The sequence below is a fragment of the Varanus komodoensis genome, unplaced genomic scaffold, assembly GCF_004798865.1.
Source record: "Varanus komodoensis strain SLA01 unplaced genomic scaffold, ASM479886v1 scaffold1, whole genome shotgun sequence".
Classification (NCBI taxonomy): domain Eukaryota; kingdom Metazoa; phylum Chordata; class Lepidosauria; order Squamata; family Varanidae; genus Varanus; species Varanus komodoensis.
In genome coordinates this window covers 28078704-28099059 of record NW_025335268.1, presented here as the reverse complement: position 1 = coordinate 28099059, position 20356 = coordinate 28078704, and the positions used below count along the sequence as shown (strand labels likewise).

Here is a 20356-nt window from a genome sequence, read left to right as displayed (position 1 = left end):
TCCTGTGAGGACCATGTGCCAAATGGTCAGTCATGACTCAGCCTCTTGTGGTAAAAGATTCATGCCTCGCTCGCTCTTCCAGGCTCCTTGTGCGTTGGCGCACTTCAGCACCAGAGCCGGCGGACAGCTCCAAGTGGACCTGAAGCAGGGGAGGCAAGCCGAACAACGCAGCCTCCCCGGGCGGGTGCCTTCCAGATCCGTGGGACTGAAAGTGGGGGAGATGCTGGGCGTCGTGGCCCAACAACTTCGGAGGGGAAAGCAAAGATCATGCTCCTTTGCCTACGAGAGCCTCCGGAGAGCGGTGGAAAACCCCGGGGCGTGTTTTCAGATCACGTGCTGAGAAGTATCCGCCGGCTGCCGCCTCCCTTCCGAGGGGGAGCGGGGAGGCCGCGCGGCTCGCGACAGCAGGGACCGCATCTTGCTTTCCTCCTAGGCGACCCTGCGCTTTAAAGGGCGGAGACCCTCCCACTTGGGGGCGGGGACGTGGGCGGGTCCACGGCGTCGGGAGCGCCCATAAAACCCCACCTCCCGCTTTCGGGACTGCAGCTATAATTGGCTCGATGAGGCATCTGGAGCGATGTTGAGCTGGCTGCTTCCACCCATGGCTCTGCACACACACAGGGGCGGGTTGTGCCGGGGAGAGCGGGAGGCTGGGCTCCGAGGCGGCGGCGGAGCAGGAGGAGGAGAAGAAGAAGAAAGAGAAAGAGAAAGCGGTGGCGCCGCTTCCCCAGCCTGCTTGCCGCCCTCGGTGGCCGAGCCGCTGCTGCTGCTCGGCTGCTGCCTGCGCCCGGAGGACCCGGCCGAACGCGGACTGCTGCTGACGCCGGCGTCGCCGGGCGAGATGATGGCGGAGGGCGGCGGCGGCGGCCAGCGGCTCAAGGCGCTGTCCCTACTGGAGGCGGCCCGCTGCCGCTACGAGAGTCTGCAGATCTCCGACGACGTCTTCGGCGAGTCGGGCCAGGACAGCAGCGGCGGCAACCCCTTTTACAGCACCACCGCCGAGTCCCCCTCGGCCTCCGACGACGACGACGACGAGGGCGACGAGGAAGATGCGGCGGCAGCGCGCAGAGCTCCAGCCGAGGGCGGACGCAACCACCGGGGCAGGACTGGGGGACGCCGCGCTGCCAAGGCGGCGCCGCCGGCGCAGGGCGGCTCGGAGGCGGCTTGCCCGGGTCCCCTGGAGCCGTCGCAGCCGGAGCAGGAACAGGAGGACGAGGAGGAAGGCGGGAGGGGCTGGAGTCCCAGCCTGAGACACACGCCAACCCCTGCCTTCAAGGATACCAGCGGTAAATTGGCTCGACGTGAGCGCGGGTGCGACTGGGGGTGTCAAAATGTGTGGGTCGCTGTGCGTGTGTCGGGGTGTGGAAAGGACTGGCTGAAAGTGGGGAGCAGTGACCTGTGCAGTTTAAGAACAGTTTTCATGCCTGCCCCCCCCCCCCACCTCTCCCAAGAACCCGCCGCTACTACGGCTTAGGAGGACTTCCCGAAGTCCTGCTTAGAAAAGAAAGTGGCGAGGTCAGGAAAGTGGTCTCAGGAGCTGCTGGAAGGATGGCTTTCTCCGCGCCGGTTGTTGGACGGAGAAGCTCTTTCTTCCAGGCTCGCCGCCGCCTCCTCGTTGCAGAAGGCTGAGCGAGCGTGGGGTGCTTGGACGGTCCCCTGTTGCATCCGGAAGTCGGTGTGTGGTCTCCTGTTCCGAGAGGAGGAATGGGTCGGAGGAGCTGTGCGTGTCTGCGCGGGGTCTGTCGGTCGGACACCTCCGCTTAGAACTCCGCGCGAGCAAGGGTGGCCCTGTCGGAGTTCGGAGGCATCTGCTGTGGGATCCTGAAAGAGCGAGGGGGACCTGCCCGTGCTGGGCTGCATTCGTGCTGCTGCCTGAATTGCGAGGCTGAGCTAGCACAAACGAGAAGGGGAGAATAATCCTTGCTCTGTCTCGCCCCCCCGCCCTCCGCAATCTGTTTGGTTGGAGGGCAAATCCTCAAGGTCTCTGCAAACTTGGCCTGCTAGATGACGGTTCTCAGATCCAGAGATTCCTTCTCCTGCTCCCACCTATCGGTGCTGTCTGGTCTCTAGAGTGTGGATGAGCTGCAGAGGTGTCTTGGAAGTGTGGCGGTGTTCTTAAAAAACCCAAGCAGATCTGTGCCATATTAAAAAAAGTGATTCTTTCAAACAGAATGCATGAGCATTGCTCAGGCTTCCGGATTGCAAGTGCTTGGCTATTTGATGGCTGAGCACCACATCTTGTAAAGAGCTGGGCAGCAGCCCATAAAAATGAGCGAAGCTGTATCTCTCAGGTGTCTGCCAGGGATGCTAGCATGAGTGCGACAGCGCAGCCGGAATGTCTGACTGCATTCTGGCCTCATTAAAGGACTGGCTTGAAGGCAGACTCCCTCCTGCCTTTAGGGAAAGGAGTTCTTCAGGGTGGGAAATTGGCAACACAATAGGTACAGTCATGATGGCTGTTTGCTTCTTTCAGGATTGGATGGAGCGCAAGTTTTCTTTGATTTCCTTCAACCCATTCTAGATTCACACACCAGTCAGAAATCTTGAAAGCTTAGTCATGGAGGGGTGGCTAGTTTTGAAAGCTGGTGCATGAGTTGCCCTTGTCTGGTGCAACCTGAATGCAGGAGGAGCAAGGCTTCACTTGACAGCCAAGCTTTTGTAGCTTCCGTTTGCCTTTGCCAGTTTTAGGGGAAGCTCACAAATGACTGCTGAGCTCAGAGACTGCCACATCAAGTGATGACTTGCGGGTACAGAGCGGTCACGTATTGCACACAGCAGAGCCAGCTTTTGTATCACTGATACAACAAATTCCTCCTCGCAGAGGCTGCCCATCTGTTCAGCTTGGAGTCACTGAGTGAAAAGGCCCCAGGTGATGGGAGATGCACCTGTGAATTAGCCCAATTAACCCTTCTGGACAACAGAGTCCATGATGCAGGGCTGCCTGGCAGTTCCCAGTGCTGCATGAGCCGCAGATCCTGCACATTTTGATCTAGATAAACTCAGTACCAAGGTGGATCCTTGGTGAGCAATATATTGTTTCTATCAGATGAGGCAAACGGCATCCCCCACCTTGACACTGATTAAAATTCAGACATGGACAAAAAGCTCTTTTAGCAAATTCTGATCACAAAGGTGCCTCTCTTAAAAATGGGCAATACCAGAGTTTAGACATGCATGGCTCTGAAACATGTTTATTTTAGTTGATCTTTGCACTTTTCTCCATGCAAAGCCCTGTAGGCAGGCTCAGTACATTCATTGTGCCCCCTTATAAGTTATATGACAATATGAGCAAGAAATGTGTTGAACGGTTGCTAGTAGTGATGAGTGAGTCACTTTGTAACTGCTTTGATATTTATTAGAATTTTCAGGGGTAGGGAAACCATTTCTCTGGTTTCTTAGAATTTTCTTCTGGCTCACAATGTTTTCACACTGTAAAATCAAATTTTATTTTTTCAAACATGCAAGCAACTGGCTCTCAGTGTTGTGCCTATTTTGTGGCTAAGGCTTGGACACTGGTCACAACTTAGTCAGATCTATGCAAAAAAAGACTGAGTGAAAGGACCAGTTTGGTTATTTACCAAGGAACTATGTGACTGCTGAACTCCGCTGGCACTGGGCACAGCTCTCAAAGGCACTGTCCTTGAAAGGGTTTGGCCAGGCTTGATAAAGCTTCTTGACTCAAATTTGCTGGTAGTTAGGAAAGCTGCTTTTCTGTATGCATCAGAAGGTTTTCCTCTTTCCATGTTACTGGAAAGAGCCACTCCAGGCCCACCCCCAGCTTAGTCAAATGTCTGGTAGGAGGAGTTATAGAAAATATGTAAAGGGAGCTTTCTTCCAGGCTCGCCGCCGCCTCCTCGTTGCAGAAGGCTGAGCGAGCGTGGGGTGCTTGGACGGTCCGGATTTTGCTGAGAAAGGTGGAGCTCTTTTGCTCCCAAGGCTGGGGACCAAACAGCTTAGAGACGGCAATTTTATGGAGCTTTAAAATGCAGCCTTTGGGAAATGAGCAAGTTGTGGCCATCCAGATATTTTGACCCACAGATTCTATCATTCCTCACTATTAGCTTAGTTGGTTAGGGCTGATGGGAGTTATAGGCCAACAACATCTGGAGAACCACATGTTGTCTACCCTGTTTTACTTTCTGTTGCTCAACTTTGTTTGTGTTGTGGCTTAGCATCCTAGACATGGATTGAAAGATAAGCAGCATCTTCAGTTTGTATCCCTAACCATAACTCATGTATTTAGTCAATATTCAGAGTTGCCCTCTGACCCTTAGCATGTTTGTACATTGTGTATGTTGTGTTGATTGCAATTGAACTTCCAAGCAAGTGTTCCCTGTATCTTAGCTCAGATCAAGTTTAGCCACAACGTTTGAATTACTGGACCTAATTCTCAGGGAACAGCAGTTGCCAGAAGGGACTAGCCTCCATTCTCACAAAACAATCTTAATATCCTGGGGAAAAATAAACTTTAAATGCTTTGTGTAGTAAATATGTCAGTGAAGATCTGGTTTAAAAGACTGGCATGGGAGCTGGAATTTTTAAAAATTAAAAGATCTTCTTGCCATCAATTCTAAACCTAAGCAGTTCTAGATCTGAAATCTCATTTATTTATTCATGATTCAGTAGGCAAAGCTGTCCGGACAGTTCACAGCAATGCGGCCAAATAAGAAGTTCATGGAGTAAGTCAGGATAGTTTAGGTCAAGGGTTAGCTGGTAGGATCTAATGGCTGGTCAGTGAGTTGATCACCAATAGTTTCCATCTCTCAGTTGTTTAGCAATAGCTACAATAGAAAGATGTTTTCTGCCTAAATAAGGCTCCTGAAATGAGAGAAAGCTTGGGGTAATGAGTAGCAGACTCTTGCATGAAATACTATAAACATAGGCCAGTTCTGATACCGAAAACAACACTTATGCTCACAGGAAACCTGTTCTTTAATTCCATGTGTATCTCTTTTGCACTGGACTTTAGTTGATTGCTGTCAGGGTTTGAGTAAAAAGCAAGGTAGATTCGGTAAGCCTGAAGGCTGCCCAGGGTTCTGGCTCCTCAAAATTGGAGATAGGGCAGATGGTGGTAATCAGAAAAATAAATGTTTAACAAGGTCAGATATTCAAAGAAAACAGTGGGCATGGAAAGGACATTTGAGAAGGACACAATCTGTACATGTTTAGATGCACATTTATAGAACTAAGATGGGGAATTTTGGGTGGGTGGTACTAAAAGTAAAAGAAAGCATTATTGCAGCTAATATTGCAAATAGTGGACATTAATCACAAAGAAGAGACTTCCACAGTCTTCAGGATGCATCCAAAAAGCCCTAACCCTAAATCCTAATTAACTGATCTTTCAAAGGAAACAGGATCTGGGTACATGTAGTCCTACTTTGACATGTTATCTCCCTGATCAGAATTCAGTGGGTGATCTTAAGAAGGACAAAGAAACCAGGGAAGGAGATAAGAGAGAACATGCTGTAACAAAGGGGTCCTTCCAACTACTTTCATGTTTACTTATTTATTGGATTTTGTTTTTTATTTCCTATTTGTATGCCACCTACTAACTAACATTTTCTGAGTGGTTAATACAAACCACTCAGAAGCACAAAAATAGACATAACATAGAACTACAATCAGTCAGTCAAAAGGTTAATATAGATTGGGGAAATGCATACTGAGATCACAGCAAAAAGAAGAAAAATACATTTCTTTGGAACTGTTAGGTGCGGAGCCTTCACGATTATTGAATTAGTCATTCTCTTCTTAGAGAAATGCTTAAAAGAAACACCATTTTTCCCTACAACAAAATGTCAGGAGGATTGTAAGACTGGGCACCACAACCCCAGTTGGGCTGCATAAATCTATGGATCTTTTTGTACTTTTGTGACCCAACACCTGGTTTCTCTTAAAGCAGATCAGATGTGTGAGTGAGCATGCAGGAAACTGTGTTCAAGCTATGTAAACTTAATAATATACAATAAGGGAGTCTCCAAAGTGGCAACTGCCGCCCCCCAGCCTCATGTGGTACCCATGGAGCCCACGGGCAGCGCAAAGTCTACAGGCATTTGCAAACATTTTTTAAAGATTTTTTTCTTGTTTTCTTAATATACGTAAATGGATTTTTATGGAATCCATACAACTTTCTAGCAACAGTTAGTGGACCAACTGTCCAAATAATGGACCATTTGAAGTTGAAGGCCTTACAACACTTTTAAGATTTCAATTCTTTGTGAGCCACCCCGAGGCTTTGTTGCGATGGGGGCGGCATAGAAATGTTTTAAATAAATAAATAAATAAATAAATAATTCATTGCAGTACAGGAACTGAGTGTTTATCATTCCAACTGTAGTGAGTTGTCCAAAGGGTACAGAGATTCTATTTCCCCCTTTTTTCTTAATTTTGATGAAGCAGGTACATAATTTAAAAGAGTGAGTGCTTTGGTGAATATTAAAGGCTGTTCCACTTCAGAATTTATCTGCGTAATAACCTCTTCTGCAGAAGAAGCTACTGGGTCTTGCCAATGCACATATTTAAAGAAGCATTTGTTGTGTTGCTCTGCCAGCAATTAGCTGAATCAAACCATCCCTTATTAAAGAGACATGGCATTATCCAACAGCACGAAACAAAAGGTTTTGCTGAACAGGGTGCAACCTAAGAGCCATAGGTGTGACATGTAGGTGCCAAAGTGGCAATCCACTATTTAGCTGTGTCGTCATGACGCCACAGCAGTCTCTCAAATTCCCAAATATGCCAATGAGTCCAAAAAGGTTGTTGACTCCACATGGGTTCTTTCTGATGGGTTTCTTTGATTTAGCAGGGGCTTCTACTAGTGAAGTGGAGCAGGTAGGCAACCAGTTTTGCTAATTTCCCTTCCCTTTTAAGCCTTTCTCCACCAAGCCCCTTTCTCATCGATATGGTGAAGGGCCCATGGCTCTGTGGCATGCAGACGGCCCCAGGTTTGATTCCCCACATCTGCAGGTAGGGCAGGAAACTCCTCCTTGAAACCTTGGAGATCCCTTGCCGATCATGGGGAGCGCTGCAATTTGTAGGACTTTTTCTGTCTAAACATACACAGGAATCTGTCTTTAGTGGATCAATCCACTAGAGCTTTAGTTGATTCATTCCTGGAAGCCATCTTTAATGAGTGGTGACACAGGTCCACGAAATAGTAAGTTGAGTGCACTTTTTATTTTGAGGTGATTTTGGTTTCAGTATATTTCTGTAATAGTGAATTCTGTAATAGGATATTTCTTTTCAACTGTTTTTGGATAATGGCAAGTTTACGCTCAGAAAATCCCCTCCGTCCAAGCGGCCCTGTCATCTGTTGCACAATTTGGGTGGTTGCGACGTCTGGGTTGTACCATCAGAATCTAATAGCCATGCTATTATCCCCGTACTCAGGTTATGCACAGGCTAAGAGGTAGAATTAATGGATCAATCAGTTAAATGGGTTTTGATGATCCAATAAAATGTCTTGAATATGTTTATTTCATTTCTAAACTGCTCAATAGCTGAAGCACTCTGAGCAGTTCACAACAGTGAAAACCACAATATACGGCAACATTACAAAACATACAACTTTAACAAGTTGAAGCTATACTGTAAAGTCGGCTGCAGGGTGAAGAGCTTAAAGATTTTAAACAGATTTAAAATACAAACTGAAGAACTTAAAATTCCCAGGAGTACAAAAAAGGGCACCGTGCCTGTATCTTTCTATTAGAGGCATCTCCAGCCCTGTGCTACATGCACCTCCTAATGGGAAAAAGGCCTGCTGGGGGAATTACCTCACAAAATGCTTTTTGCCACTGAATTTCTTTTTACAAGCAATTTATTTTCTACCAGTTTGAACAGAGGAGTCAAAGAGACATTCTAATCTCTGCAGCAGTTTTTGCTAACCCCTGAGCATGCTGTCTTCATAGACCAACTTGGTGGTATGCACCTCTAACCCACAGGGCTGGCTTGAGTGGGGGTTTTCTACAAGACTGCACAATACTCACTCAACACTCCATTTTATCCCTCACGTTCTTATAACAATTACCTGCTGCAAGGTGAAGGCACCTTGGGATTCAGAGACAGGTGCTCTCTCTCCCTCATTAGTCAGGTGGGCTGTGGAGGTGCTGATCCATTGTCTCCATTCAGTCAGGGGCTGGTTGAGGGAGAATTCTGAATTGGTGCTGAATTCTGACAAGATGGAGGCCCAGTGGGTCAGTTGCTGTTGCTTATCTTTAAAGCCCTTAACAGTCTGAAGCGGAAATAGCTGTCCGTGCGTTAAAACGTGGGTCCTCAAACTACAGCCAGTGGGATGGATCTGGCCCGCCACGGCCATCCATCCAGCCCGCAGCGCGCACCGCACCACAGTTCGCCACCCAGCGCATGTGGGGAGGTGGTGGCTCAATCGCTCGGAGATGGTCTCTGAGTGAGCAAGCTGCCACTGCCGCCTGCCTCCGGTATGTGCGCTCGCTGCTGCCTCGCAGCACAGGCAGGGAAGTGGTGGCTTGCTCGCTCGAAGATGGTTTTGGACTCGCTGGGAGATCTCCGAGCGAGTGAGCGAGCCACTGCCGCGGGCGCCCGATGCCGCCTCGCGTGCGCCCGATGGCACCTCACCGGCCCGTGCCCCCCGGCGCCCCCACCTCACCGGCCCGCACGTGTAGCCGCTGCCTTTCAACTGACCCCCTATTCAAAAAATTTGAGGACCCCTGTATTAAAATAATCAGAGGAAGCCCTTTTCCATAATCCTGTGATAACAGAAGTACATTTACCATCTATAAGAGACAGGGACTTATCTGTGGTGTCACCCTGACTTTGGAATGCCCTCCTACAGAAGGTATGTCTGAAGCCAAGGTTGCCAACTTAAAACCTTATTTGACTAGGCATTCTAAAAATACTGACATTTGTCTTTTAGCTGGTTGAAATGGTATGCCTCTTGAATTTATTAGACTGATATTTAAATATCCTGGTGTCATGTGCTATTAAATGTGTAGTTTTTATGTATGTTGTCCTGATAGCCTTTGGGATGAAGGTACAGTTTATACATGTTTTTTTAAAAACAAACAAAGCTTTCAATCCACTGGGAGGTTATCCTGTTCAACTTGAAACAAATGAAAGAAGTACAAGCATGTGGTTTTGTCCTCTTTGCAATGAAAATGACACAGGGCCCCCATATGCAGAAAACTACCTTGCCGGAGAGATGACACGCAGGCCCGCATGCCCTGCTATAGCACAGGCTAGATAAATATGCCAGGAAACTGAGGAGGCAACTTGATTAATGCAGAGAGTTGGACCTGTCTTTTGGGAGCTGGCCAGTCCCTTATCTGCTGGCCTGCAGTTCAGCGCTGGCCAGAGTGAGAAGAAACAATAAAAGGTTTTACTTTAAAAAAAAATGTTCTTCTCTTTGATGGATCAAATAAAAGGAAAAAGAGGTGTAGAAAGGGTTCTTTTCTAGTGTGCAGCACAATGGATTTACTCTATGTTAACTACAATATTCATTGGGATTTTGGGATTTTTCTCCGTTAAAATATTCTGAATGGTGGTAGAAAAACTGGGCAAGCATACAGGATGTGTGTGCCATGTTCTTGTTGATTAGGAACAGAACTTTGGCTTTCATTCTTCAAACACTTCCCTGGAGGAACATTCAGAAATTGTGGCTGGCTGGAAGGAAGACGAGTTAGGTCAAAGCTTCAGTGTGGTGTTACTCAGTGGAGCCGTTTGCATGATTGTAGAGGGGAAAATAAACCATAGTGGCTAATTCACACATACACACACGCAGGTGGAGTCCCACAGCATTCTATATTAGGACCAATGCTTTTCAACTTATTCATAAATGATCTGGAACTAGGAGCAAGCAGTGGCCAAGTTCACTGATGACACCAAATTATTTAGGGTGATTAAAACCAAAAAGAAGTATGAGGAGCTTCAGAGGATCTCTCTGCATTGTGACAGTGGACATCAAAATGGTAACTGGAGTGCAATGTAAGCAAGTAATGCTTATTGGAGCAAAAATCCCTAATTCAGGTATAAGCTGATGGGATCCCAGCAATGACTGAGTGGGAAAGGTATCTTGAGGTGGTGGTGGACATTTTCAACAATGAAAAGGTTGGCGCAGTGTGCAGCTGCTGTGAAAAAGACCAACTCCATGCTAGGCACTATTAGGAATGGAATAGAAAACAGAACTGTCAAGATCATTCTCCCCTTATACAAATACTTGGTGTGACCACACTTAGAATATTGTGTTTAGTTCTAGTTGCCTTATCTGAAAAAAGACACTGTGAGGTTGGAAAAACTACAGAGAAGGGCAATGAAAATGATCAAGGGCCTGGAGCAACTCCCTTGTGAGGAGCAGCTATAACAACTGGAACTGCTTAGTTTAGTAACAAGGTTAGTAAGGCGAGACATGCTAGAGGAGTTTAAAATAGTGTAGAGAAAGTGGAGGAGGAGACATTTTTTCCTTCTTCCATAACACTAGAAATCAGGATCATCCCATGAGACTGAATGATGGGGACAGATAAAAGGAAGTACTTCTTCACACAACGTATAGTTAAACTCTGGAATTCACTGCCACATGGTGATGGCTACCAATCTGGATGGTTTTAAGAGGGGATTGGGCAGATGCATGGAGGGGAGGCTGTCAGTGGGTAGATGCTTTGCTGACTGTGTGCTGCCTCCTTTACCAGAGTGGCATGCCTTCATATGCTGGTTGCTGAGGAGTTAGAGCAGAAGGAGGGCATGGACCCATCCTTCTTGAGGATCCTGTGGGCAGCTGGTTTGTCACTGTGTGCGCAGTGTGCTGGACTAGATGACCTCTAGTCTGATCGAGCATGGCTTGCCTTAGGTTCTTATGCTGGACAAGTTGGGATGATTATCATTGCAGTGTAGATTCCTGTGTCGTGTCAACCCAGCCAAGGTGGCTTTTTGCCACAGTTAGCAAGGCAACTAGTGGCTTTTTAACCACTCAGAAGTGGGATCATCAACATGGTTTGGGGGTGAGCTCCTTTCCCCTTGATTGCCTGGCTTTCCATCCACCCAAACTGCAGAAAGGTACAAGATAGTGGCTGGGCATGGAGCAATTGTAATTGCTGTGCATAACCTAGAAGAATAAAGGGACTCTACCTAGGGATTGCAAGCTTTGCTGAGCAGTTTGGTTCAATGGGTAATGCAGTTCTAGGCTGCATCAATAGAAGAATGGTGTTCAGATCCCAAGGAGTAATGATATTGCTTTTTTCTGCTTTGGTCAGATCTGGAAGGCACATCTGGCTCTTACAGATGGTTATTGACAAACTGCGGCGTATCCAGAGGTGGCCACAGAGTGTGTGCAGTACTAGGAGACCCAGCCTTATAAAGAGAGGTTGACAGAAGTCCTCTGTGTTTTGTTTGGAGGAGAGATTATTGCAAGGTGATAGGATTGGCATCTTTTAACTATTTGGCTATGACGGAGCTGATGGTGGAATCTGGACTGAATATTAGACAGCCTTTTCCAGCCTGGTGCCCTCCAAAGCTATTTGGAAAGAGAGTGATGGCTGGGAGATTTGTTATTGCATATTTTCATTATTGCATTAAGAGCCAACCTTTCCTCCTCTTGCAAGGAACCCAGAGCAGCTTACAAGGGTCTTATCTCCATTTTATTCTCACATCAACCCTGTGAGGCAGTTCAGCTTGAGAGCCTACAACTGGCCCAAAGCCACCAGTGAGCTTCATGGGCAATGGCGGAGTGAGGGCTAGAACCTGGAACTCCCAAATCCCAGTTGGATGCTCTAACCACTGAATAAGGAGACATTTCATCTTCCTGTTCCTTAACAGTGGGGATATTATGATAAATGACTCAATGAAGGGCAGAATCAGGGAATAATTATCCTGTGGGAACAGGAGAGGGTGAATTAATGTTACATTGGGGTTTCTTGTAGCCTAGAGAAAAACAGCCTTCCCCAAATGGGTGCACTAAAACTGCCACCAATGGGAAAAGTCACTGTATGAGACGGTTGGTGTTTAGGATTCCATGTGAACATTTAGGTGCATGCTGGGGGCTAAGAACAGGATTTTAACATTCTGGGTGAAACACTGGTTCTCTGCTCGAGTAAACCCAAGTTGTATTCTTCAGGATTCAAATATCAAGTTATTTATGTATTTATTTATTTATTTAGAAAATTTCTATGCCGCCCCATTTGCCGAAGCCTCGGGGCGGCTCACAAATATATCAATTAAAATATTATACAATAAAAATATAAAACAAGTTAACAATATAAAATAAGTCGCCCTGGCCAAAGAATAAAATAAATAAATAGTATTAACAGTTAAAATGACGTTTGAATAAAAAGGTCTTCGCCTGGCGCTGAAAAACAAATAACGACGGCGCCAGGCGGACCTCTCTGGGGAGCACATTAATTAATATTCTGTACAGAAGGGATTGGGGATTATCATTGTCACCCATTTGCTCTTGCAAAGAGCCCAAGACATTTTTATGGTCCTCCTCCCCTCCATTTTATCATCAAAACAACGCTGTGGGATAGGTTAGGCTGAGAGTCAGTCATCCAGTGGTCCTCATGGCCAAGCAGGGACTAGATCGTTCAAGTCCCAAGTCCCAGCCCAATATTCCAACCACTATGCATGCTGGATGGAACAAGGAGGCCCTTTTTTCTGGTTAAGTAAGTTGGTTGCCAACCGTCGGGTGCTAATACATAAAGGGAACCTGTTTACGCAATGCCTTGGCAATGCCTTAGTTGCTCTTTGTCTTTGAAAGCTGCTGCATATGAACAAAAGGAAGGGAAAGCATTCCCATTGTGACCAGGCTAAAGCAATGGAATATCAGATTTGCTCTAAGGCACATCCTGGGGTCCACAACAATAATCACAACAGAATAGGAAGCGTGCAATCCTGTACGCTCCTACGGAATCCTGTGACCTCAGAGCCTTTGCTGGCAGGGTGGGAGGCACCGCACAGGCATCTTTTGCTGCTCCGTTCCCATAAAAAGGGTTTCTCGTTAGATGGTCCTCAGACCTCTCTGTGTGTGGCATGAAGAATGGGGCTGAGAGGCCATGGCATGCACGGCTCCACAAACTCCCCCCCCCCCGCCGCCCCCTGGCATGCTCCTGACACACCCCTTTCTTCCCCTTCTCAAAGACAAACCTCAGGAGAAGGTCATCACCGCTGAAGTGTGGTGTCTGGAAGGACTAGAAGCAGTTGAGGAGAGGGAAATGCAGGCTCTCCTCCAAGGCCAGAGCGTTGTCTCCAGCCTCAGATGAGGAAATGCCCTCCACCTTCTGGTCCCTAAGCCACATTCCGGGGGCCATAAAACTGCATTTTCAAGTAGTGACTAAAATTTCCATAGTCATGTTCACTGTAGCAGCATCTCTAACATTTTTTTTCCTTTCCATGTGCAATAATTTATTTGCTCGAGAGAATAATCAGAGTTGCCATTCCGTACCTGCACTTGGAATTAGTACAGTGCAGGGAGTATTCTACCACAGGCATTTCTTTAAATATGAACTGACTGGAGAATTCCCCAAGTGGGTCAGATCATAGCATTCAATAAGCCAGGTATGTGGGTTGGCATGTGAGGTTTCACACTGTTAATAGGCCAATAAAAGCTATACCATTTGCTGCATTTTCCTGTTTTAACTATTGGGTTATAACCACTTGGCCGCCAGCACACTCATCCAATTGATGTGAGGTTCAAATACAGCAGGAAGTCCCCTTAGGCCATATGGGTAAATAAGGTTTTTCTGAAACAATCTTGTACGGTGCCACTTGACGTGGCAAATAATAAAATAACTTAAACGGGAGCCAACTACACTGTAACATTTCACTACAGCTCCTGCATGTGGTACTGTAAACATGTATGGTCAGTAAAGCTTTGAGTACTTCTTGCACTCTGGTGTATATGGAAATTCAAATTGAAAGAAGGGTTGGAGACAGAATGAAACGTATACAGATCAACAGTTTGTATTTAACTTAAATGGAAGGAGAGCCTGTCAGTTGCATAAATATACAGACAACTGCTGAAAGAAGGAAGATGGAAGGACCTGCAGTGTGTGAAAGCTAAAGGAGTAGGACCTGTAAGCCTATGATTTAACTTGGCAGAACTTTATTTTTCCATGTTGAAACAGAGCTGCTCAAAAAATGACAACCATAAACATACAAGGGAGTGGTGAAATCCTGTCACAGTGCAACTCATGTTAACGAATGACATGGAATGATTATTTTGCAGATATGTATTAGTGCCTTTGTGATAAAACCACAGTTAAAATGGTATTAAAATATGTTAAACATAAAGTCTGGAGTTAATTAAGAAGACTAGGGTGGCTGGTCATCCTTTGCACAAGTAAGAAAGAAAAGAAAGAGAAAGAGGAAAAGCCTCACCTAAAAAGAGGAAACAGACTTGCAAAAAATGGCAGGTGCGACTTGGTTTGTGCAACTGCTCATTTAGGCTGTAGTGTGAAGGGCAGTCCAATACTTCTGACCCAGGTGTGGGAATTTGGCCAGCTGGCCGGCATGCCTTGCTCAGTTTGGTGGTGGTGGGCAACTTCACGGCCCAGCTCTTCCTTCCTGTGGTTCTTCCCATCTTTATATTGGATGTGGACAGTCCTTTCAGCAGAGGATGCTGCCGAACAGGACTCTTCTCTGACAGGTCTTCAGTGGTGGACTGTGTTCTGCAAAGTGGGACACATGATCATGCTAAGAAAGATACAACCAACATTTCTTTATAAATAAATTGGTCACAAACCAGAGAAGGTGCATTGGATTGTCAACCACAGATGGAGACATGTTTTGTGAATGCCAACTGATTGATTATGCTGTCTGGGGATGATGGAGGTTGTAGTCCAACATCTGGAGGGTATTAGGTTAGTGAAGGCTGTTTTTGATCAGTAGAGAGAGATTGCTAGGCAGATCTTTTCCCTGGTCTGGGAGCTCTAAAGTGCAGGGACCAGCATACCATAGTTGACCTGTAAACTGAGACACATGAGGCAAGGTTGCATCCATTTCTCTCAGAGGAAGCCTGGATTTGACCCAGTGAAAGCTGAACTGTTTAGCATTAACTCCTTGAAATCTACAAGTGAGGTGTCGCACTGGCCGTTTTTGGTTTGGAGCTACTTGGGTTAAAATGACCTTGTTTATTTTATTTATGTACCACTCAGTAGCCAAAATTCTCTGGGAAGTGAAGAACAGCTGATATATTCAATAAAATATAACATTAAACAACAAAATCTTCATATAATTATGTTTTAAAAAAATAAATAACTTTTTAAAAACTAAACAACTAAAACCAGTCTATTGCTAAGCCTGCTAAAAAAAACAGTTGGCAATATCCCCTCCTCCCACATGCTATTTGGAGTTGGTAAATGTTTTGGCAAAGAGGCGACTCTTAACCAGACACCAAAAAGTTGGCACCATGTAGGACTTGGTGGGGAGATCATCCCATAATTTGGGGGCTATCACAGAGAAGGCCATCCTCCTTGTTGCTATCAGTCAACCTTAGAGGTGGCATGCAGAGGAGGGCTTAGATGTTGAACATAATTTTCCAACACATTGTAGTTGAAGAGGGATTCCAGGTACTGTGGCCCCAAACCATGTGGGACTCGATAGGTTAAAGCCAGCACCTTGAATCAGTCTCAGAAGCATGCAGGCAGCTCATGCAAGCAGGCTGGAACCATTTAGTTTTAGTTTAACCATCGCCCCTACTTTTCTGCTAAGTCTAAAACCTGCTGATGAAATAAAATACCCCAAAAGAATGAGGGGAAAAAACATTCAAAACACATGAATAACAACCATTAGAACCTTAAGTAAAATAATAGGTTGTGAAAAGATTTAAAGCAGACAACAATAGAAACTAAAAGCCAGCATCAACAGTATCCCACTCTTTGCCAAAGGCTGTCTGGTAGCATGGAATTCTACAGCATTGGCAGCACCGCCGAAAAGCTTGTTGCTCATTTATTTTAGTCTAACCACATGGATGGATGGAGAGGGGAACAGAATGTCTCAGTCTGAATGCAAAATCCAAGGAAGTTCTTAAAAGGGTATTTACGATCATCTGACATCAAGTGGGTAGATAGGAATAATGATTTTCTGTCTCACCAGAATCCCAAGACCTGTACATTCAAAATATGAATTGCCTGTAGAAATTCTATAAGTGCAAATGTGCTCAAAAGCCTAGAGAAGAGCTTGAGAGTAGACCATATTGTCTGTGTTGGATTGGCAGAGATCTCCGAAATATTAAAATTCACGGTAAAGAGCCTAAAGGAAAATCCAAAGGGGGGATGAGTTAGAGGTCATGGGCCATTTTTAGAAGCTTCAGGCTGTTGCCCTCCTTCCAAAGGCCAAATCCACCATAGCATCTAACATAGTCCACCACTCTATCCAATGCTTAACAATTGTAGGTCTCGGAAGTTCACAAGGAGGGCATGATGCTTTTTCTCCTTTCGCTTTTTCCTAGCATCTGCCAACCTGAGTCAGACTACTCTTGAAGATTCAATTTAGTTACCATAATTAATACTTATTGATAAGACATAGGCCAGTGATATGACAGGATCCTCTATGAGGCTCTGGCTGGAGAATGAAAGACTGATCCAGATCTACTTGTGGTCATTTTGTCAAGATTTATTGAGGCTGTTTACAAAGCAGCCTTCGCTCCCACTGGCATCTGATTGTGTCTCCCTTGCTGATGTCACTCAGGCATCCACTGAAAGCTTCGCATATGCACAAATATTTATTTGGGGTTATAGGGAAATGTTCTCTCTCTCTCTCTTCTCTATTTTTGCTGATTAGTGTCATTGTATTTTATGATATTTTGTTCTGGATGATATATATGTGATTTGATTATGCTGGGACTGTGTTTATGAAATTTATTAGCTGCTCTGGGCTCTTTGTGAGTAAGATATAAGCACAATAAATAATAAGGATAATGATCTTTGTAATAATCATATCAAAACTTGCTTTTCAGAAATGTTTAATTATTCTTTTGCTAGGCTCAGTGCACACATTATCTGTAGTTCTTTATCATTTAAAAAAGAGACCATGCAGCTGCATTGAAGATAAAAAGCTACATTTATTTAACAGTTCAGTTCCTCCCTGCAAACATGGTATGATTCACTGAGCGCAGACACAATGACAAAAGGCAGGGCTGGGAAACTAAGATGGCAGCAAACCAGTTTTTCTGCTTAAAGAGTGATTGTCAGTGCTTCTTCGGATGTTACACCAAAGTCAACAAATGCTGCAGTCTAATCTATCCAAACAGATGTATTGCTTTATGTGGAACATAGGTGCAAAGTCTTAGACTCTAATCCTAGAATGTTATAATCCTAGGGGCTGCATCCTTAATAGATCTTGACGACCAGCATATACTGAAGGTTGGGTTCTTTTGCTAGAAAGAACAAATCTGAAAAGGAAGTTATATCCTAAGAAGAGAGGCAGAGATTGCAAAGCCACAGTGCAGGCCACTTCACAAATCTGAATGGGAGCGCCCGTGATTCTGCAGGAGAGGGTGGGGTTTTCCTTATAGATCCACTCTTTCTGGAGAACCATATTCCGTGAGACTGGAATATCTTGAGCCAGGAACCCAGAACATTGAGCACATGCGAAGATACCCTTTATACTCATTCCTTATGCATGTCTCCTTGAGTACAGTGGGACTATTTCAGGTAAGCAGCCTTTCCCGACACTGCTACTCTAGTGGCCGTGCTGACTGATATTACAGGTGTCACAGTCCAACCCATCAGGAAGGCTCCACACTTGGAAAGGGTAGAGGTGCCATCTTGTGCAGGGGTTAGAATGTGCAGCCCTCCAAGGTGATGTTGGACTACAGCTCTTACCAGCGCCGGCCAGCATAGCCAGTGGGGGGTATGAGGAGTTCTGTTCCAACAACAATAGGCAAGCCACATGCTCTCCATCCCCACTCTTTTAGGAGAGAAGTCTTCCCTAGCACATCTTGCCATACCAAAGTCATGGTTCTGGTGTTATTTGTCTATTCCTCATAGAAACATGCTTCCCCTTGAGATTTTGGGTTCAAGTTCATTGAAAATAATGCTGTGTTATGTTATTGGCTGTGTACCTAACACACACCAAATAATTAGGATTTAATGTGTAAGGGGAAAAAGGGAGTGCTTTGAGAGAAATAACTGCATAATTGTCAATTTTCTAGGGCTTAGGCGAAGGCAGAAACAGATCTCTGCCTTCCCCCACCACAGACTCAAGCTAAAGAAACAGGTAACTGAGGCTCAGAGTGTGCGGCATGTTCATTACATTGCATGTCTCAGATAATTATCTTCTTGTTTATTCTGGAGTAAGTAAAGTAAGCTGCACAGATCATGCCCACTGTGCAACAACAGAAGAAAATTAAACCTTCCCTTTTCCATTCTTTGCTTCCTGACATCCCTACCCTACCCAATTCAGGGAAAGAAAGGGGAGAATTTCCTTTGTCATTTCTCTTTTTTTTAACCCCCAGAATCAGGATGGAGATGGAATTACAGGAAGAAAAGGGAAAGAGTTAAGCCTCCCTTCCTAGTACATGGTGGTCCTGAAGCCTATCAGGACTGTGTGCACCTACTCTAAAGTAAAATTCAGTCCTAATCATGTGTGATGTGCTGCACACTTAATCTAATGTGCTTTTTGACTCTGACAGAAGTGTGCAGAGGTCAAAATTCACCACTAAGGGAAAGGATAAGGTTTCGTAGGATAAGGGAGATGGGTGGCGTGGGAGGACTGAGGAATAGTGTGAGATCTGTTTTCTAAGCTGGAACAAAGGACATCACGGGAACATGACTAGTACAGGAGAGCTCTTTCATAGGAAGGGGAGAAGGGAAGTAAAATGCAGATCATCACGAGAAATGGTTCTTTGCTTTGTTTCTAGTGACATGTTGTACAACAATTAGTGAATACAGGTATCCTCTGGGCACCAATAGCTTTGTTCTTGCACAGGCATCGGAAGTGGGACATGGGGAAAAGGGATAGATACACTGCTCCGTTTGCAGGAAATGCTGATCAGATGTGGAGATGACACAGAACTGGATGGGATAGCAAATACTGTGGAAGACAGAAACAAAATTCAGAGTGATCTTTGGTGGGTTGGAGGGCAACAGGGATGATCAGAGGACTGAAAGCAAAGACCTGTGAGGAGAGATCGAAAGAACAGGTCGCATTTAGCCTTGAGAAGAGAAGACTGAAGGGCGATATGGCCGCACTCCTCAAGGACTTGTGATCACCACACAGAGGAGGGCCACGATCTCTTCTCGATCACCTCCGAATACAGGTGTGAGGTTGTGGCTCTCCCACACTAGAGGCATTCATGCTAGGTATAATTAGGAATGGAATAGAAAATAGAGCTGACTCTTATACAAATCTTTGGTGCAACTACACTCAGAATATTATGTTAAGTTCTGGTTGCTTTATCTGAAAAAAGGACATTATTAAGTTGGAACAGAGAAGGGCAACAAAAATTACCAAGGGGTTCTCCCCTTTGAGGAGTGGCTTCAACAACTTGGACTGTTTAGCTTAGAAAACATGGAAGAGGGAGACATTTTTCTCCCTGTCCTATAACACTTGAATGTATTCCCATCTCATCCCGTTTTTTGGACAGTTTAGAACAGGAAGTACTTCCGAGGAAGTCCTCCTTCACACAGCATATAGTTAAACTATGGAATTTGCTGCCACAAGAAGTGGTGATGGCCACCAATCTGGATGTCTGGGCACCCCTGAAAGTGTTGGTAATTGTCTCTACAGCTTTAAATGGCTTGGATCAGGCAGGGTATTCTCTGTTCTGGGTCTGTCTGTGCCTGCCTCACAGGATTCCTCACAGTTGCTCTGTGTCTCTGCCTTCCATGGCTTGACTGACTGCAACACATGACTAGGCCTTCTCAGGAGTATTCTGGAACTCCTTCCCTTGAGGAGCTGGGTTGGCTCTCTCCCCCATGGACTTGAATGAGCAGCAAAGACAGTCCCGAGTCCACAGGCATTTAGCATGTTTTAATTATTCACCTGCTGTTGTGGTTTATTTTATTGTTGCTTCTCTTTCATTTGGCTCTTGCCAAATTGTGATTTAATTGTGCATTGCTAAGCCACCTTGGGGACCTTTCATATTTTGATTGATGGATAGATAATGCTGTTAAAAGGACAGCTGTATGGCAAGTGTCTGACAGTGAAGTGTAAGGAAGTCTTTCCTAACTGGGTGTACTGCAGCTGAATTGGACTCCAATTCCCATAGTTCCTTGGCAGTCTGACCAATGGCCATGATGCAGTCCAAGTCATCTGGGAAGGCACCAGATGTTTGAGGAGACTGGTCTAAGGCTTTACCAGAAAAGCCATCTGAGCAGCTTTCAGACCATATATGAAAGTGTGGACAGACTGCTGGGTTTTGATTTGGGGAAATCCAGCTTCAAATCCTTGC

At 45.5% G+C, this 20356-nt stretch overlaps 1 protein-coding gene across 2 annotated transcripts in view; it reads left to right on the top strand.

The window, feature by feature from the left end:
- The first annotated feature begins 829 nt into the window (after positions 1-829).
- Positions 830-20356, top strand: part of PGBD5 (piggyBac transposable element derived 5) — a 79088-nt gene continuing 59561 nt past the window's right edge. The window contains exon 1 of one of the 2 annotated variants that reach the window (XM_044420693.1): positions 830-1286. In XM_044420693.1, coding sequence (XP_044276628.1) covers positions 842-1286 — 445 coding nt within the window. In that variant the 5' untranslated portion in view covers positions 830-841. The remainder of the gene's footprint in view (positions 1287-20356) is intronic. The other variant, XM_044420702.1, reaches the window with a different exon arrangement.